We start from the raw sequence: 20944 nt of genomic DNA, 5'->3' as shown, positions 1-20944 counted from the left end.
CCGGAGCGGGGCTGAACTGGGGCTCGACGTCAAGCGGAGTCGGCGTCGGTACCGGTGTCGACGCCGGCAGAGGAGGCGTTACGAGGTCGACCGGCGTCGGCGGGGACTCGGGAACGGGTCCCTCGGGCGCTTGCGGCGTCGAGGCCGGAGCCGTCAACGGCGCCGGGGCCGGAGCCGCCGGCAGGCAAGGCAGCCCAGTCGGGTCCGCGGGGCCCGAAGGCGCGCCAGCGGGCGTCGACAGCGGAGCCAGTCACCTCATGGCCGAGAGGAAGGCACTGACTTCCGCCGGCGTCGCGTCAGTCCCAGGGACCGGAGGGTATGGGGACTTGCACGGTGCCTGCAGCTCCGCCGGAGCCGCGGGGGTGGAACCACCCTGACCCTCGGCCGAGTCGCGCGACCGGCGAGGGGAGTCCGAAGAGCGGTGTCGCCTCTTGGACTTCTTGGAATGCTTCGACTTACCCGAAGACTTGGATCCCGACGACCGATGGTGACGTCGGATGCGAGTGGTGAATCTCGAGAAGCTTACGGGACCGCTCCCGTCTAGCCTTCGAAATCAGGGCCTTGCAGTCCGAACACGACTCCGCGTCGTGGTCGAGGCCCAAGCAGTAAAGGCACCGGCGGTGATGGTCCGTAACCGACATCAAGCGGCTACAGTCAGCACAGGCTTTAAAACCAGGCATCCTACCGGCACCGAAGTCGAGACAAGATCAAAAAGGATCGAAAAAGTTAGTCAAAAAATGACTAAAGGGGTAGCTATCCCGGATCTGCGCTTACTGGCGGGGAAAAAAGAAGAACTGACGTCAGCGCGCGAGGGCGGCGTCTAAGTACTCAGACGACGTCATTCCGGCGCACAACGCCGACGACGGACGCGGAGCCGCAGACGACGCCTAGCGACGCGCAAGGGGTATTGCTGACGAAAAATCTTCCAGATCCAGTCTGACGCCTGGGGATATTCTAAGGTGAGGAATCTAACTAACGTGTTTCTTTCAGATCTAATAAACAATTGACATACGTTCAATTAAACAACATAAAAGAAAAATCATTCTGGACTTTTCTTTGTCTTTTAATTCCAAATGCCCAGCCAACACATGTTTCGTCGAAAGGGGAAGAGACCCCACGACTTCTTCAGGGCTGTCAGAATCTCTATTCACTTATCACTCTTTCCTCTCTGCCAGTTCTACTTCCGACCCGGCTGGTTTATTTTCAAAAGATGCCTCTCGTATATGCAAAAAAAGTTCCTGCAACAGTACTCTGCGTGTTCACCCGACTGCAAATAAGGTTGGGTTTACAATGCTGACTCCACTTACTTTGACGGAGCTTACTCGCTTGCAGAGCAGAATAAAGAAAATCACGGACAGCGTTGTAAACCCAGCTTCTGCCTCTGCATTTTCCTATGTCGAGCCAGATGGTCCTGCAAGGTCTTTTTAGATCGGAACAACCGACAGGTGTCACAGTTTTCTGCTTTGTGCTCTAGAGATAAGCACAATGTGCAAACTTTATGAAGGTCGGTGCACGGGTACTTGGAGAAGCACTGAGGGCAGAATTAAAACAGAGTCCATTCCATCCCCTTGTTACGTCGATGGAGATGGTATCGAGTAGAAGGTAACCTGGACGGCAAGGCCCAAAGGCCGCAGTTGTGGTGTTCTGACCCAATGAGTGAAGTTTTCCAAATTTTCGACATGAGAGTGATAGAAAAAAGCGTTTGAAACACTACCGACAAGAGTAGAGTGGATTGCGCACCAAAAGGATCCCAGAGAACGGTCTTGAACTGGATCACCGAAATACACATCCGAACCCAATGGCGGAGAGAAAATAATCTAACAATGGAGACGATGACCATGCGCACTATTACCAAAAGGAGGAGCCACCTTACAGTGTGACTTGAAACACTTCTTCAAAGAAAAACAACTTGCAGACATCCGGACCCCACACTAGAGGGCAGGAGTATGCAAAGCATGTGCATCTACAGCACATATCCTTCTAACATCCATTTTCCAAATGTCTCTATTATTTTAAATTCACAGTCAGGAGGCAGGGAAGGAAAAGTGTTGGTATTTACTTTATTTGTGAATGCCTCTGAGGTTGGGTATTGTAAGATTGGGTCGCCTGATGCTGGACAATGGTGCCTATTAACAGATTATGCACGAAAGGTAAGAGCTTCATTAAATGGTTACTGGGAGTCTCTCAGGCCTGACATTAGTCTTCACTTTCATAGAGGGAAGCTGCAAGTCTGGAACTTCTGCTGACCTTCACATATAAACTGCGAAGGAGGAGCTTCCTCTGTGGCAGGGCCAGAGGGAGACACAAGGAAAGTATCTGGAGAAGTATCCAGACCACTGGAAACTTGAAGTTTTTCATCTCAGCTTTCCTCATCATATTGGTGAACATAACCATCCCCTTCATTGGTATTGTAATTGTATAGATCAGTGTCAAAAAGATTGTTTTAAGTATGAGCCCTACCATGTGATAAAGAAAATGTATCGGAATATGAAGGATTGCATATAGGTTGCGTGCCCATCTCAGCCCATTCTCAGTTGAGGTGATGGTGGATTCTGCTCAGAGATGGATAGCATGATGTGCTGTATATCCTCTTCAACCATCAACATGAGAGTCAATGCAAAGGCAACTGGCACAGGGAATGGTTTCGGGACAGAACTCAGCATCAGAGTTGGTGCTAAACCCCATAAAGGATTTAATGGGCACAGATGCCGCCGAGGGCGGGCCTGCTGGCTGACGTCCAACCAGAAGTCCCTGTGGAACCACGGGTCCTGAAGGAATGACAGAGGCAGGAAGTCCTGAAATGGTGCTGCATGGCTTCTCTGAAGGCCTCTGCTTGCTGTGATGTCGCAGACGGTCCCAGGAATTCAGGATGTGCCAGGACCAGACTCTGAATCTGATCCTATTAAGACCAGGAGGCACGTAGACGTACTCACCCTTCTTGTGTTTGGCGATGGAAAGTTTAGCTTCATGGGTCAGTATTACCCAAGAGCTCATCCAGTCGCAGTCGTCACAGGCCCTGGAATAGTGCTCCAACCCCATACAGACGTCACTAATATACTTCGTGAGGGTCCATCACAGACATCTGCTTACAATAGTCTATATGCTCTCTCATCTTAGAGGGTGACAATTTCCCTTGTAGACTGGTAAATCTTGATAAGATTTGTGGTATTGAAGACTGTTGTGCTCCCAATTTCACCTCTCCTCCACCCCCAAAGACCCACAGAGAAGATGAGTTGAGAAGAGACGGCCACAGATAACAAATGGGAGAGTGCCATGCACCGTCTGCCAGCTGGGAACATGACACAAAAGGAACTGTGATCTGCCACTCAACAGGTGCAGGTCAAAGGCCTAATGTAAGACCTGGCATCTTTTAGCGTGTTTCCCCTGTCTTTTTGCTTTCTGCCCTCCAGGTTTTGACTCTGTTTTTGATGGTTTAGTGTCTGCGCACTTTCTCACTATTGATCAGTGTTAAAGCGCAACTGCTCCTATGTGAATTATGGTTATGGATTGGTGCTTCCATGTTGTCTTATTTGATTTACCTTCAAGTTCCCAGTACAGTGCACTGTGTGTGCCCAGGGCCTGTAAATCAAATGCTGCTAGTGGGCCTACAGTACTGGTTGTGCCTCCCACACAAGCAGCCCTTCAGATGATTCTCAGACCTGCCACTGCAGTGTGTGCGCGCAGTTTTGACACACATGTCGACCTGGCAAGTTCACCCACTTGCCAGGCCCCAACCCTTCCCTTTTCTTACATGTAAGACACCCGTCAGGTAGGGCCATGGTCCCCACATGGGCAAGATGCAGTGTATATGATAGGTAGGACATGTACTGGTGTGAGTGACATGTCCCGATAGTGAAATACAGTGTATTTATTTTTTCACTATTGAAAGGCTATCTGTCCCAATAGACAGAATGAGAGATACTTTGTAACATCTTACAAGTAAAATTTTCCATTGGGACACGATGGGAGAAAGGAGCTTAGAATGCCTGAACTCAGAATTTAAAAATACATCTTTTAGTAAAGATGGTTTTTAAGTTGTGTGTTTGAAAATGTCCTTCCATAGGTCGAAAACCCTGTACTAGGATGCTTGTTTCCAGTCCAGGGAGGACCAGGCTTGGCAGTTCGAGCTGAACTGTTCCCACAGGGAACAGGGTCAAGACAGATTTGCATATGGCTGGGTCCAAACTGGGGTGGTTTGTTGAGCAAAAGAATGATGGATTAAACCCTGATCCTTGTTACTGGGTGTGAATGTTGGCATTTCCCAGCATTCCGTCCATCAATTGTTTCTTTTGCACTTTTAGAAAGTAGGCATTTTCTTGCTTAACCATCCTGGGTGCCTCAGCTGGGTTAAGGATTGACTGTCGCTTTGGAGGGACAGGGGCTGGGGAGGTGAATTCCCTGGTCTCACCAATAACGAAGCCTGATGACACCACCAAGCCGCTGCTTGCACAGCGACCTGTTGGTACCGTACTTTGCACCGCATCACTTCACACCAATATAGTCACCACTGCCTGCACCGTTTGACCTGCCAGCACCCTGACCAGCACCACATCACTTTGCACCGCAGTCCAGGTCTCACAGATGCGGCTGGACGCCCGTCCCTGTGTCGCTGCCTGCACCGCGGCCTCAGGGCACCGCACCCGCACTGCTGCACTGTTGCACTTCACACCGCAGCCCTGATGCCGGCGATGCCGGGGCTCCCGACTTCAACCACAAGAAATTCAATCTGTAATGTGTGTGACTTCGAGGGCCAGACAACTCCTGCACTGACCTCCGGAACCAACATCAGCTCTTCGGAGCTCAACGAGAGGTCGCTGACCCCTGCATTTATAAAGGTACTGTTTGGCAGATCTTCCTGACACCGCAGCTGGCCCGTGGCACAGCAGTCATCCAGAACTGTTTGGATTTGTTGTTTACGATGCCTTGATAGTCCCAGGCAGAGCTATCTACTTCAAAGAACTGTATTTGAAGTTTTTTTTTTTTTTGCTTATTGATGTTTCTAAGAATTGTATGGTGGATTGCTATCTTTTTTGGTCTTGTTTTATACAGATAAGATATTGGATTTTTTTTCTAAAACTTGTGAGGTGTCCTTTTGTAGTGTTTTCACTGTTTTACTGTTGGTTATGTGAAAATGCTTAACACAATGCCTCTGAAATAAGCCTGACTGCTCATGCCAAGCTGTGAAGGTGGTGAGCAGGGGTTATTTTAGGAGTGTATCCCCCCCTTATCCTGACTAGGAAGAAGGGTCCCTACTTGGACAGGGTAACAACCTGCCAGCTAGAGACTCGAATTTCTAACACCTACACATTAGGAATTCCAGCAACCAGTGCATTACTTGACTTACTTTTTACTTTGACTCCCTTTTCCAAAGTAATTACTGACTGCACACCTTTAAGCATATATGGGATAAAGTACCCCATATCATACTTTATAGTGATAATGTGAGCTACCAAGGAGCCCCGTGATCACAAAGAGTAATGATGCTGAAGGCAGAGTACCTTTACAATGTAATGGAACTCCAAGGTGACTTACAATTTCCTTATAATGCATGGCAGCGGGTTCTTTATTTCTTATAATACATGGTCACATCGCCACCCTTACCACATACTGCTTGAATCCTTGGTGTTTTGCTCTTTCATATGAAAGAGATAACATGTTTGACATGAAGAATAAAAGTAGACTGTGGAGTGCAAACTTAAAGTCACCGAAAAGCAGTTTGATATTCACTGCAAAAAGATATCAGAATCAATTTAATACAAATCAGATTTAAAGAAATGCTATAGGCACAGAAACATGATGTGTGGTTTTCTTTTTCTTATAATACATTTTGCAGAAAATAAACATGTTGCCATAAATATCCCCTTTTTGCTGATCACTGCTCATCTAGAAAAAGAAAGCAGAAGAATACCCAAGTTTCAGTTTCTCTGTTTAAGCTGCAGCTTTAATAATGCTCCCTGATGTGCCTTTCACCCTGACGGTAGGCACTAAGCGGGCATTATGAGGTCATATCTAAACGATATTAAGCTATTACATATGAGCTGCAAAACCATTCCTCTATGACAGGTAACTAAAGACGTCATAAGATGCCTGAATTAAGGAATTTAGAGGCTGGACTGCAGGCCTCTGTGTTTAAATTAAATGAGCTTTAACAAAGTTTACATTTTGACACTTTGATACCACGTTGATGCATTAATAGCCATGCCATTTTGCATTTTATGTACGGTCTCATTCACAACATGTGAAGGGAGCTCTGTTTATTCAGATGTTCAAACCATAACTGATCTACACACAGCTATGAACAAAGTAGCCAGTCAATAAAAGAAAGCAACCCTCGTACCTCCATGTGTTAGTGATACTGCCATTACAAAGAAATGTTGCCTATGTGTAACTCAGTGACCAACTGTAAGGGTTGCTGAAGACAAATACCCCTTTTTGCAAAGCACTCCGGTAGTCAGAGCTGACTGTTGTTGAAGCTATAGTCTCTGTCTTTCTTCAAATAATCCACCTCTCTGTACATGAGATGAAAGTGAGCCAAACAGGCATGAAAGCACATGGGCAAAAGCAGTCCCCAGAGTGACATGGAGATTCACTCCTGTGCGTAGCTTCAGGAGTCTAACCGAGATCGGTGTGTCGGACACTGCTTGGGGCTGGCTCAGGTCCTTCTTGGAAGGACGGGCTCAGCAGATATGGCTTCCATCGTCCTCTTCCTTCTCCCAGTCAGTGACCACAGGAGTCCCCAGGGGTCCTCCCTTAGCCCCCTTCTTTTTAACATTTATGTCACACCTCTGAAGTATCTGGCAAAAGACCTTGGGGCTAAGGTTATGGCCTACGCTGATGACACCCAGCTTCTCCTTACATGGAATAAGAATGTTGACTCTGTCTCCTCTGCTCAACACTGCTTGACTTCTATTTTTAATTGGCTAGCTGCCGCACAACTCAAGTGTAATGAAGAAAATTCGGAGATTCTCCTCTATGAAAATTTTTCTTCCAATTTTAGGGAAACTCTTTGGCCGCCTGAGTTCCCTCTTCCCTCTTCTACAGGGAAGCCCGCCAAGAATCTGAGGGTGTGGTTTAAGGAGAATCTTTCCTTTTCGACGCAGATCAGGAAACTTGCTGGGACCTGCTTTGGCCTTTTGAAAACCCTGAGGAAGTGTCTCCCTATACTGCCTAGGGTGGCGAAAGAAACTGTAATCTGTGCCCTTTTTCTGTCTCGGTTGGACTACGCTAATGCCCTTTATGTGGGCATCCCGGGCTATCTGTTAAAAAAACTCCAGGTGGTCCAAAATGCGGCAGCCAGACTTCTTCTTGAGATTTCCTCTAGGATTAGCATGAGACCCCACCTACGCTCTCTGCATTGGCTTCCCGTAGCCGACCGGGTCAAATTTAAATCTTTAGTTATGGCCCATCGCGCTCTTCATGAGCATAGCCCTATCTACCTGCAAAAACGCTTTTCCTTCTACACTCCAGCGTGATGTCTGCGTTCCACGTCCCAGTGCCTCGCCCAGGTCCCCTGCTTTAAATGTCAGAGGCTTGGAGGCAGCTCTCTAGCTAGGAAAGCTGCTGTTGCATGGAACGCACTCCCTTTCGCCCTTCAGAACATTCAGGAACTGTTGATTTGCAAGAAGAACTTGAAAATACATTTATTTGCCTAATTTCAGACGTTTGCTCCTCTGTGCTTCGCACCGGGACACTCTCAAGTATCTGTGCGTGCTACAAATTAAATTAACATAACATTTTGAAAGGTTCTGCACCTCGCCTTTGATAACAATCCACTAAAAAAGATAAAAGCAATATATGTGAGGAGAAACAAAGATCTCAACATACCGTGGTGGGCTCTGTGGTACTTCATGTGAGGGACTGCAGCGCTCAAACAACAATCCATATTTAGATGGCCAGACACAGCCCACCTGCAGCATAATAAATAATATACAATAACATATACAGAAAAAGGACGAGAAGAACTTGTAAACTGATCAATCTGGCAAATATCACATTCAAATCTTACAGGACAGTGTCTCATTATGTGAAAAATATGGAAAAAACTATGTAGAATTCATGCAATCTTCGAAGATTTCTACGTTTGCCCAAAACTCAGAATACCTGTTCTGGGAAACTAGGAGCGGGCCAAAGGTTCGGAGCACAACTAAGTAAGAACAATAGCACCATAATAAAAAAAAGGTGTCCAAGAGAAAAACGCAGCTACTGAAAAGGCAGAGCTAGAATAGATGCAAGTACAGCAAGACAGGCAAATAAGGTGTCATTTACATGTTGACCCCTGGGTGTGTCCTGAGGTGTTAATTGGGAAGCAGATGAACAGGACAGGGAAAAAATTTACAGATATCGAATTTAGCGTGAAACAAAAAATGGGATGGCTAAGGAGAAAGGAGTAGAGGTTTCACGAAGGCAGTTTTATCAAAGAAAAACTTTTAAATACGTTTAAATCAGAAGTCAATGTGAATACTGAGTGGAGTGGGATGGGGCACTCTAATTCACAGACAAGTTATTCATGCTCCAGAGACGTGTGTTCCCGGGATTCACCCGGGTGAAGTCACTTGGAGAAACTTTGCCAAGAGCACCCTGAAAATGTTTCACCATTGAAGCCTCAATCCAAACAAGTTATATCGGCTACAGACAAAAAATTCTAAATCAGGAGCAGCTGGAAAGTTTGCCTCAAATGGTTTCTAATGCGCGTTTGTTTATGTATAAACACATAGACATCTCTTTAATTATATTTTATCCTTATCATACAAGTGCGAGTCAACATATTCATAGCAAATAAGTAGATTAGTTTATGCTTACAGATATATTTTTCAAAATGGCAATACAATTTATTAGGTACAGTGTAAGTGCTTAACTATTGTTAAAGAGAAAATGAATTGCGAGAAAATCGCACTACTGCAGACATTAGCAGAGAGAAACGCCGAGCGATACATGGTTGAATAGCAATATATGCCTTGGTTTCATAAAGATGCAATGTAAGTTAAAGATCCCCATAAAGCAGACACACGAGCAGGTTCTCAGTTAAATAGAAAAACATGTTTACAAGCCTTGAAGAGATTATAATCACAGCACACAAGCAGAGTCCATTCTCGTTGTTAATTGAGACGTGGTTCAGAAAATGTTGGTCGAAGGCGACTTTAATCTGAAGCATACAGATTCAGTTAAGAGGTCTTGGGTGCAGAGTAATGAAAATGAACATACCCCGGGAAAGCATATTAATGTTTCATTAAAGCTTTGTTAGAACCATGATAAAGAGAAAAGGTTACGAGGTTAAGGACACAGGTGATGAAACGTTTATGTAAAAGTATATCATTAACTCATGCATTCTTTGACCAGTTATTGGCTTTTTAGATAACTGCGCTGAGGTCATCACTTTTTAAACTATATAAGCAACTGCCTGCGAGCAGCAAATTGAGATCAACCTTTCAGCTCTACGGAGGTAACTGGTCTCCCGGCCATTGTGATTAAACCTACTTTTTCCTTGCCAGAGAGGTCTGATGGTCTTCCTTCTACCAGCTTCCGAATTCCACCTTCGGTCTTCCTCGATGCAATGCTACTGTGCTGCTGCATCGTATTGAGGAAGACCGAAGGGGGAGCTCAGATGCTGGTAGTCAGAAGACCTTCAGCATTGCAGCAATTCCTCCTCTGTGATGGAGTACGAGCGGGCGGCAGAAGTACGAGCTGGCGGCAGGAGTCAGCTCGGGGACTGGGAGGCCAATGGATTTAAACCTATGGAGACCCCCTCAGCCTGATGGCTGCAGTTTGCATTAACAATGAATTTTGACTGAGGATGAGGGCTGATGAAAAAACTGAGCGGTGATAACGGCCTCTGGTGTGATTTCACTTTGAGGTACATTGATGCAATGTAATTGCTTGGTGGAAGTAAGGCCAGGGCATTTTTGGAATGCAACACTTATTGGTGAACAGTACATTTTAATGCCAGACGCAATGAAAAATCTGTCAGCTACTTGTGGACTTTAAATATGGTTACTACTTGAACAGACAGTCGGAATGACCAAGTGACATCAAAGGACTGGATACTAATTCTAGGTCAGGACCGGAGGTGAGGATTATGCTATCCTTTCTTTGCTTTAATCACCAAATTCATAAACAGCAGCCATTAACACAAAAAGATATACAATTCCCATGAAACAAGGGGAAAATCAGAACAGCAATTTCATTAGTCCCTTCACAGTGTCCACATTCCAGGCTGTATAATACTCCATGTCACTTCCTGCAATCCCTCTTTCTTTGCAGCTCGGCAGCTAGTTAAGTACCATTTTATTGTTCCTTACTTTGGGCTGAATGTTTTTCATGTGAGGCGCCAAGCTAGGAAGTGGAAGCGTGTTTATAATTTGTTTATACTTTCGATCCCTTAACCCCTTGGCTGCGGCAGGAATTCCGCCGCAGCGCTGGGGGGGGTTTGGGGGCAGCTCGGTGGGGCTGTGCTCATGACGGAGCCACTCCGTCATGAGTCACGGTTGAGCTGTGCTCATGACGGAGTGGTTCCGTCATGACTCCGCCCACGGCACTAATCTCCCGCACAGGCGGGGAATTAGCGCCGCGTGGGCGGAGCTGCGGCCAGCGGCCGCAGCATGACGGAACCACTCCGTCATGAGCACACGGCACCCGTGGCTCATGACGGAGTGGTTCCGTCATGAGCGGGGAAGGGGTTAATTAAGTCGCTGGACCGCTTGGCGCTCCTTACGCAACTGCTTTTCCAATCCTGAGAGCACAGTGTGGTCCTCCGTCTGCTAGAGGTCGCTGCGGGGTTCCACGACTCGCTGGCTGCGGATCACGCTTCCCGTGAGGGAATTCCCAGTCGCGCTCCGCTCAGCCGGTCACTGCTCGCGTCCCCGGCTGGTTGCTCCGCCCAGAGTGTCTGGGTCTGTATTCCAATTCCCCCTTTTGTGTATATAAATGCCCGTCTAGACCAGTAGTGGTGCGGTGCACCAAAGCATTACTCAGTTACACCCTGAAGTGATTCTAGTCAGAGTAGGTGAAGCGCTGGGCCTCCTGGCCTTCGCAGGGACGCCTCTCTGCAGGCAGGACATACCCTGAGTATTTGGTGGGTGTTAGGTGTCCTGAGGCTCGTGCCTCGCAAAATTGTGTGCCTCTGGCCACCAGGAATTATCTGGGGCACCCCTCAGCCTAAATCTTCACACGCTGCGTGTACTTGCTCCCCTAGGGACGCCTCAACCCTTGTGGCTTAGTGATTACCCCAAGTAGCTTAACAATAGAGCAGGATTATTACGAGGAGGAGGACTCCTTAGCCTACCTACAGTGGGACGATAATTTCTATGAGGCCATTGATACCTCTGTTGTAGCCTATTAAAATAATAGGATTGTCCAAGCACTTGTTGTAAAAAAACAAGTTTTATTGTAGGTTCAACGAGCCACCGCTTCACACATCCAGTGCCATCAGGATTCCCCAACTGTCCCACCCAGAACCCTGTGACATCAGAACATAGTGACTTCATATAGAACATTCACCATACCTAACAAGCATTGCTAGGCATAACATATTACCTCTCTTTGAAATAAACAAAAACAAAAGCACACAGAACACGATAAAACAAACAAACCCAAAAACAAAACAAAATAACTCTACCCCACATCATAGTACCCATTACCGCAACTTCCACGGAAGTTGCTTTACACGTGTGGACCTTCTGGGCCCCATACATAACCCACTGCTACCCCCAGTACTACTACCCCCAGTACTACTACCCCCAGTAGAACTAGAATGCAATGAAGGAGAAACACCAACATCGGAATGAACTTTGACTACTTTGCCCAAGTTCCACCAGTGTCCACCTTCAACCATAACAGCACCACCACACACTCTTTCTACACGAACCGGTTCACCAAAATTCTTTGCACCCTTGCAGACGTACCTCGGACTTTTAATTCGAACCAGATCACCAGGATTAATCCCAATCAGCTTGACAGAATTTTTAATATTATATCTGTCTGCCATTTTCTCCTGAGCAACCTTCACACGTACCTCCAAAGCATTCTGATCAAATTTAGAGGACACCTTGCTGGCCACAGTCCTCAATAACCAAGCAGGATACAAAGTAGAAGTGGGAATTCTCCCCTTCAAGGACACAAAAGGAGCAATTTTGGTAAGTGAATGAGGCGTCGTACGATAGAACCACAACATGGACCTCACCGCACCTTCAATATCAAGACAGTTCTGCTTTGCCCATTTGATACAATCTCCTACGACCCTATTCATTCTCTCCACCAATCCATTGGTCTGTGGATGCCCAACTGAGCTCTTTAAGTGTTTTACTCCTGACTCCTTCAGAAAATCCTCCATGTCCTGGCTTACAAATTGCACACCATTGTCAGACACAATGACCTCCGGGAAACCCTCTCTCATGAAAATTTCTTTGAGAAACAAAATGGCATTATTAGCAGTGGGAGTAGCACAAAACTTCACCTCCGGCCACTTGCTATGGAAATCCATTAATACGAAAGCAAAACGAAGATTATGCGGAAGAAAGTTGAAAGGACCAACTAGATCTATCCCCACTTTCGACCACGGTCTCATGGGAAACTCAATAGGTTGAAGAGGAGGAGTAGCAACCCTCAGCTTCTTTTCCGCACCACAACACACTCCACACAACTTCACGCTCTCTTCAATATCCTTATCCATAGAAGGCCACCAGTAATGCAATCTAAGACGCCTTTTCGTCATGGTAGCCCCCAGATGGCCATCATGCGCACAATCAATGAGCTTGGACCGAATGCCTGAAGGAGGAACACACCTGCCATCCCTCATAATCACACCATCTTCAATAGACAGCTCTTCAGAGACCTTCCAAAAGGGTTGAACTTCCTGACTAACATTTTTTTCTCGTGGCCACCCCTTCACAATAAACTCTTTCACACTATCCAAACACAGATCAGCTTTCACTGCCTCATTCCATTCCAACTCACTACAAGCCTTGTTGTCAACTGCATCTACCACTGCAATAAAACAATCCTCCTTATCCTCTTCCAAATCCAACGGATCAACATCACTCAAAGGCAGCCTAGACAACATATCAGCCCTGACATTCTGTTTTCCAGGAATATGCTTTGTAACAAAATTATACTGCAACAACTTAGTGGTCAAACGCGCAATTCTGGGAGTTGCATACTTTACACGCTCACCTCCTAAAATATAAACCAACGGTTTATGATCAGTGTGAATCTGAAATTTCCTGCCCCAAACATACGTTCTAAATTTCTCACACGCCCAAAAGCATGCTAACAGTTCCTTCTCTATAACAGAATAATTGACTTCAGCATCTCTCAAAAGCCTAGACGCATAACTAATAGTAACCTCCTCATTACCCACAACTTGGGTAAGAACTGCCCCCAAACCATAGTTGCTGGCATCCACCGTAATGATACAAGGTATCATTGGATCGTAAGCCCTTAAAGACTTTGCATTTGTCATTTCAGCCTTGACCAACTCAAAGGTTTCTTGACACAACTCATCCCACACAAACGTGACATTAGATCTCAACATATTGGAAAGCGCCTTCATTTTTCCGGCATACCCTGGGATGAAACGCGAATAGAATTCACATAACCCCAAGAAAGAACGCAGCTCGTCTTTATTCTTGGGACAAGGACACTCCACAACAGCCTTAACCAAACCAGGCCTCGGACTCACACCCACACCGGAGACCAAATGTCCCAAAAACTCTATCTCCTTCTTCCAAAATTCACATTTGCTTTTCTTAACTACAATCCCTTTTTCTTCAAAAGTGGTTAAAACAGCTCTAAGGACTTTGTCATGTTCATCTAAATGTTTACTGAAAATTAATACATCATCCTGAAAGATCACCACCCCTTTCACATCCTGTAACACAGATTGCATAACTCTCTGGAAGACAGACGCTGCCGACGCCAACCCGAAAGGCATTCTACAAAATTGGAATGACCCAAAAGGTGAATTGAAAGCTGTGAAATGTCGAGAGTCCACATCCAACAACACCTGATGGTAAGCTGAAGCTAAATCAATTTTAGAAAACCATTCAGCACCTCTCAGTTCCTCCAATAAATCCCCAATTTTTGGTAAAGGATGTGCATCCACCCAAATTTCCTTGTTGAGACTCCTCAAATCAACACATAAACGGATCTCGCCATTGCGTTTACGTGCGACCACCAATGGACTAAGCCATAAACTAGACTCAATTGGCTCTATTATACCAAATTTTTCTAGCCTGTCCAACTCTGCTTTAAGGTCAGCTCTAAGACTAAAAGGCACAGACCTCACCTTGTGCTTAACCGGGATAGCATTATCTTTGATCTTAATTTTGTGTCTGAAACCTTTAATTTTCCCCAACGAATCAGAAAAAACACCAGGAAAATCACTTTCCAATTTGTCAGAACCCAAACAGTCTTGCACAACCAACACCTGTTCACTCGTACCTGGTCTCAATATCATGCCGAACAAACCTTGGTGAAACCACCCTAGAATGTTGAGACCACGCACAGCCACATAGATTTTACCATGGATCTTGCGCCCCTTAAACTCCAGCACATCTTCAACAAATCCCTCCAGATCTATCTTCCGTCCTTCGTAGGAGACAGGTGCTCTATCTGGTGGAAACAAGGGTCTGTTACCCCAGGACTTCTTAAACAAATCATGGGTGATCATCGTGATACGTGCTCCCGAATCCACCAACAAGTTCAAAGTCACATCACCCACCTTTATTTCTTCATATGGATCCACACAATCTGCAGGATTTCCAGAAACTACACTCTCATCAACAACAGTCACAATCATATCCTGAAACTCTTGCACCAACTCATTCTCATCCAAACTCTCGTCTTTGCCAACACTGTTCACTTTCTCATTTTTCAACAAGTTCGACTGACACACCTTGGCGAGATGTCCCAGTCTGCCACATTTATGACATTTAGCATTTCTCCCGGGACAAAACCTATCCTTCCCATGCGGAGCATACCCACAACGGTAACATATATTAGTTTTCTTGAAGGGGCCCTTGAACTGATTTTTATCTTTTCTAATAGTGTTCCCCACAGCACTAGTGGTTGCAACCGCACTAACAGTATCTTTTGTGACCAACCCACTACCCAACTCCTTTATAGAGTTTTGAGCCAACTCCAAACTTTTTGCCACTTTTATAATTTCCTCCAAACTAGGATTCCCCATTGTGAGTAGTTTTTGTTGTATCTGCTTATCTGCGCAGTGCGCAATAAATTGATCTCTTACCAACTGATCTCTGTAATCACCAAAATCACACTCAGCACACAACTTTCTCAACGCACTTAGATAGGTATCTACATTTTCTCCTTGTACTTGTGCTCTCTTAAAGAACTTGTGTCTTAAAACAACCAAACTTGGCTGAACGTCAAACTTAATTATTAGCTTCTTAACAGCCTCTTGGTATTCATCAAGAACTTCACCTTCAGCTAAGACCAACACAGGAAGATGTTTGTAAACTTCTCTTCCCTCAAAACCTAATGAATTTAAAAGTAGAAACTTTTTCCTTTCCGCTCTGTAGCGCGAAGCACCAATGGCCCCCACATAAGTTTCAAACGCATCAAACCATTGCCTCCACTGTATTGGTGGCGCACCCGGACTTTCCAGGAACGGGGGAGGTGGATTTACAGATTGCATCGTACTCTAAGAGAAACACCAACAAAATGTCACAAAGTACACTGTTCCAAATTCAGCCCAACAGTTAATGGCCAGGAGACCTGTAGATAACACAAATGGAGTCCAAAGATTACCACTAAAAAAAAACACACTGGATGGATGAAACGCTCACGAAGAATGACCAAAACGGGAGTAAAATCACTTGACCTTCAAAGTCCTCGAAAATGTCCACAGCCTCCCAGACGAGTGATTCACTTTTCACGTCTTTTTGAAAACGACTCAGTCACCAGCCGATGCCCCTAGACCGCTGATTCGGTCTTTACGTGGACGAAGAAAAACAAACTCGGCACCTCACGGAAGCTTTGATTTCTTTGACGAGAAACTGACGCGTCTGAAGCGTCGCAGCGGAAGCGTCTTCGCTCGTGATAGGCTGCTGCCCACAATGCTTCCACCAATCCGTTGCGTACAATGCTAGTACGTCAACATTACCTCTGATAGGCTGCTGTCAACGAAGCTTCCACCAACACGTCGCGTACCATTCTAGTACGTCATCACTCCTCTTCAGAGCTCCTCGGGGAAACAACCACTGGCACACTAACGGCTCTTTGATTGACCGAACAGCGTCGCCTCTTCACAACGGCTCTCAGACTGTCCGACAGCGACGTCTCCACAACCAGGTATTCCTACCGCTTGAAACAGGCACAGGAGTTGCCACGATGTTAGTTGTCCTTTTTTTTTCCGCTCAGCTGTCCCGCTAAGAGTTAAAAATCACAACTCCTGGAACTGTTTCGCTGAAATGACTTTACAAGAGCGCTGGCACAACACTGGTACGTAAGTCCAAAGGTACCACAACTTTGCTACCACGCGGCGCGTCGTGACCTGTCGGATGTAGGAACACCAGATTAAATCCAGACAAATCCAATCCACCATATGATGTTCCTTGCGATGGCTCGCCCGCTCGTCGCCAAAAATATGTTGTAGCCTATTAAAATAATAGGATTGTCCAAGCACTTGTTGTAAAAAAACAAGTTTTATTGTAGGTTCAACGAGCCACCGCTTCACACATCCAGTGCCATCAGGATTCCCCAACTGTCCCACCCAGAACCCTGTGACATCAGAACATAGTGACTTCATATAGAACATTCACCATACCTAACAAGCATTGCTAGGCATAACAACCTCCATTTACCAGGCTGTCAATGAGCTGATGATGCTCATGGAACAGAGGTTGGCCGATAGGATTGCGCAGGAGTGCGCCAAGATGGCACAGTCGGCGCAGGTGCTTCCCCAGCCCTCCCCAGGAAAAGGGCCCGGACCAAGACACCAGGGATGGACCTTCCCCCCCCCCCCCCCCCCCCTAAAGAAGAAGTGTGAGAAAGGGGTTGATAAGGATGTCTTTGCGCGCCTTAAGAAAGCCTTCCTGGCTAAAACCTCACAGGTAGAGTCCCTGCAGGAGCTCCTGACTCTGTTACCCCTCAGCCAGATTCACCCCAACCCCAGGAGGCGGACTCCGCTGAGGAGTCAGACAAGGAAGCGGGTTCCTCGAGATCGTGGCAGCTGCCAGGTCATCCGGAACCTCCTAAGGAGGGCATGTCAGACATGCTGGTTTCGGACGACATCGTCCATCCACTGTCTCCCGCAGATAAGGCAGCGAAGTATGTGGTGGAGCGCATCAGGAAGCCTTTGGAGAACGAGGCCCACAGTGGACTCAGGGCTGAGTTCCATCGCCCCACATTGGAGGGGAAGGTGGCGTGGTTACGCCAGATATCGATGTCAAAATGGCCACGTTCTTGGTGAAGTTTGTTAAGGATCCCAAAAAGGGGATAGATCGGTCCTGGCGGGCTTGCCAGGACAAGCTCCTGGATGCCATTGGTCTCATGACTAAGATTTTGGACATGGCCGAAGAGGCCCGGCTGTCCGGTTCCCCCATTGCCCCCGGATGTTCTTTTGGCGTGGGCACAGCGAGCCATCTGTTTTATGGGGAACGCAAATTACGCCCTGTCGACGGTGCGCCGACGGTCCCTGTTAATTAAGGTTGACCCGAAGTTAGGGGACCTGGTCTCCTCGGAGGTGAGGGCAGTAGTGCAAGGGGATTTGTTTGGCGAGCCTTTCGTCAAAGAGTTGGGCAAGTTTGTTGTGACTTTTACTTTGCTGCACAAAGCCCAGACGAATATTAAAAGAGTCTTCCACCCTCGGGTTTTCCAAGGGGCCGGACGAGGCAGGGGCCGCTTGACCAGCCGGTTCGCATCTCAAAACCCCCAGCCCTGGGGGAAAGGCTCCGGACACGGGCAGCACCAGGCAAACCCATGATTTAACAACTTCTACCCAACAAGAGGACAACTTTTCAAAGGCGGCGGAGGATACAAAGGCGGCAATGGCGGAGTTTCCAACAGTGAGTTTTTTGCCTTCAGCGCAGTTGCGGCCAGGGGTCAGCTGGCGCCGTTTCTCCCCGCTTGGGAGTCATTTACAGGAGACGCCTGGGTTCTCCAGACAGTACAGGGGTTCCAAATAGTGTTTGACGGCTCCCCCCACCAGTTCGACCGCCCTCTGCGAATCTCCTTTTCCATAGCCGATGCGGCGATGATAGACGAAGAGGCTTCTGCTCCCCTACGCAAGGGAGCAATTTGCTGCAGAGAGGTTCATCCAGGGGTTTCGTCAGCAATCTCTTTTTGGTCGGCAAGGTCAATGTGGGTCGGACGCCGGTTATCAACCTCAAGGAGTTCACGAGCCACAGCAAGATGGAGGGTATCCATCTCCTCAGGGACGTGCAGCTTCCATTCGATTGGATGGTACGCCTGGACCTGAAGGAAGCGTACCTGACGGTTCTCATATTCCCTCCCCACGGTCATTATCTCCAATTTCTGTGGTGTGAGCAGGCTTACGAGTTCCTAACTCTGGCCTTCGGCCTCTCGTCCGCCCCGTGGTGTTTCACCAAGGTCCTCAAGCCGGCGGTAGAGTTTCTTCGTGTGCCAGGAGTCAGGCTAATTATGTTCTGGCGCAGAGCCCCTCAAGACTGGGGGTTCACCTTCAGATACCCGTAGAGCTTCTAAAGGGCTTGGGCTTTGTGATCAACGTTCAAAAGTAGCTCATGGTCCTGACGCAGAGGGCGGTCTTTCTGGGCTTCATCATAGACTCCACCTCCTCCTCTCTAAGTCCTCCCTCGCGGAAGATCGCAAAGATCCGACACGAGATTCGACAGACCCCATCCAGACAGCGAACCTCCTTGAGACAGATCGCGCACCTCGTGAGTCTACTCTCGGCCTCGATTCAGGCGATCTTTCCCGGCTTGTTACACTACCAGGCCCTGCAGCGTCTGAAGACGCATCATCTAAGAAAGGGTCTTACGTACTCCCAAGTGGTTCCCCTGACAGACGGAGTGAGAGAGACGTTGGAGTGGAGGCTGGAACGGAAGCGCTACCTTTGGTTCCGTTCCCGACTTGGTGATAGAGTCGGGTCGCTAGCAGGTCAGGCTGGGGCGCTCGGTGTGTGGATTTCTCCACTGGCGGAAATTGGTCCCCTCAAGACCACCTGCATATAAACTGCCTGGGCTTTTGGCAGGGTCGTTTGCGGTCCTCTGCTGGACCAAGGAATGGGTTCAGACTTCTATGCTCCTGAATATAGACAATGTCTCGGCAGTGAGGTATATCAATCATCTGGGAGGCATCAGGTCTTGAGGCTTGGCGAACATGGCCAAGGAGTTCTGGAATTTCTGGTTGGACAACCAGGTCTCGGTGATGGAGGAGTACCTTCCTGGCTGAGACACCCAGTTAGTGGATTGGCATTTCCGCCATCTGTGGGTAGCCAGTGTCTGGAAACAGGATCCACAGGCTTTTTCGCCTGCTGGCCGATCGTCGGGGCCTTTTCTACATCAACCTGTTTGCGTGCCAGCTCGACCTCCAGCTTCCACGGTTCATCAGTTGGAGGCCGGACCCGCTGGCAGCAGCGACGGACGCATCCATCCAGGATTGGAGTCAGGAGAATGGGTATACATTTCCCCTGTTCTCGATGATCACGCAGACTTAAGCCCTGGTCTGCAGGCAGAAGGCAATGGTGGTACTGGTAACACTGCTTTGGAGGTTGCAAGTTTGGTTTCCAGTTCTTCTGGAACTTTCTTGGGCTTCACCAACCCGACTCCCACAGTTTCCTCACATTCCGACGAATCCGGAGTGTGAGTCCCACCATCTGGTGGAAGAGGGCTCAGTACAGCTCATGGCCTGGAGAATTACAGGCAAAGATGGAGACTCCCAGGCCTTTCGAGACATGGTGAGCTCTTACTTTCCAGAACCTGGGCCGACAGCACATCTAAGCGTTACCGGTCTGCATGGACGCGATGGGTATGCTGGTGTATGCAAAGGGAAGTGGATCTGGTGGGTTCAGATTTGACTCACGTTCTGAATTACTTGGCTAGCTGAGCAGAAAAGGGTTTGGCCTATAGGTCAATTAATACCGTCAGATCCGCCATTTCAGCGGGGCACGCTCCAGTTGAACGGGTATCTCTAGGCGAGCATCCCTTTGTCTGTAAATTACTGAGAGGGATCCGTTTGTCTCTTCCCCCGAAACCTCGATACTCGGTCCTTTAGGACGTCAATTTGGTGTTAAACCTTTTCTTATCCTGGCAACCCAACCGGTTCTTCTAGCAAAAAGAAATTTCAGCAAAGCTGCCGATGTTGTTGTGCCGCTTTTCTTGCTGGAGGGTCCCCGACGTCCGAGCCTTAGATATTACGGCTAGAGTTTTTTCCCTGGATGGGGCAACATTCACAGCGAGTAGACACACCAAGTCAAACACCTGCACGATTTCCTACCCGGCTTTCGCGGATTCCCAGAAGCTCTGTGTGGTAAAATACCTTAAGGCCTATGAGGAGGCTACAGAGGAAGTCCGTCCACCGGGCAAACAACAACTCCTGATAGCGCTCAGAAAACTGTTCAAAGTGGTTTCTTCACCCACAATAGCCCGCTGGGTCAGGTGGGTAATGCAGGAGGCGGGCATTAATAGAAAGGCATTCGGGGCTGTTAGAACTGGGGGTCTCCATTTGGCTGAGGTAGGTACCTTAGCCCCTATAGGGACCCTTGCTTCTAAGTCAAGGAAAGGAAGGACACCTTCTCAGATAGCCCCTGCTCACCCCCTCGGTAGCTTGGCACGAGCAGCCAGGCTCATCTCCAAGGCAAATGTGTAAAGTATTTGCAACCACACTCTCAGTAACCCAGTGATGACACCACAAATGGACTCCACAGGAGTTTATAAAAACAATTATTTGTTTATATAAAAAAAGATACACGATGAGACCTCACGATAAAAATCCAACATATGCATATTTG

General features: G+C 47.5%; 1 protein-coding gene across 1 annotated transcript in view; it reads right to left on the bottom strand.

The window, feature by feature from the left end:
• ANAPC1 (anaphase promoting complex subunit 1) overlaps positions 1 to 20944 on the bottom strand; it is a 771271-nt gene that overhangs the window by 687605 nt on the left and 62722 nt on the right. Inside the window, exon 5 of the mRNA XM_085611802.1 lies at positions 7825 to 7907. Coding sequence (XP_085467928.1) covers positions 7825 to 7907 — 83 coding nt within the window. The remainder of the gene's footprint in view (positions 1 to 7824; positions 7908 to 20944) is intronic.

The sequence above is a fragment of the Triturus cristatus genome, chromosome 6, assembly GCF_964204655.1.
Source record: "Triturus cristatus chromosome 6, aTriCri1.1, whole genome shotgun sequence".
NCBI lineage: Eukaryota > Metazoa > Chordata > Amphibia > Caudata > Salamandridae > Triturus > Triturus cristatus.
Note: the sequence above shows the minus strand (reverse complement) of the source record. Positions and strands in the feature narration are given on the sequence as shown.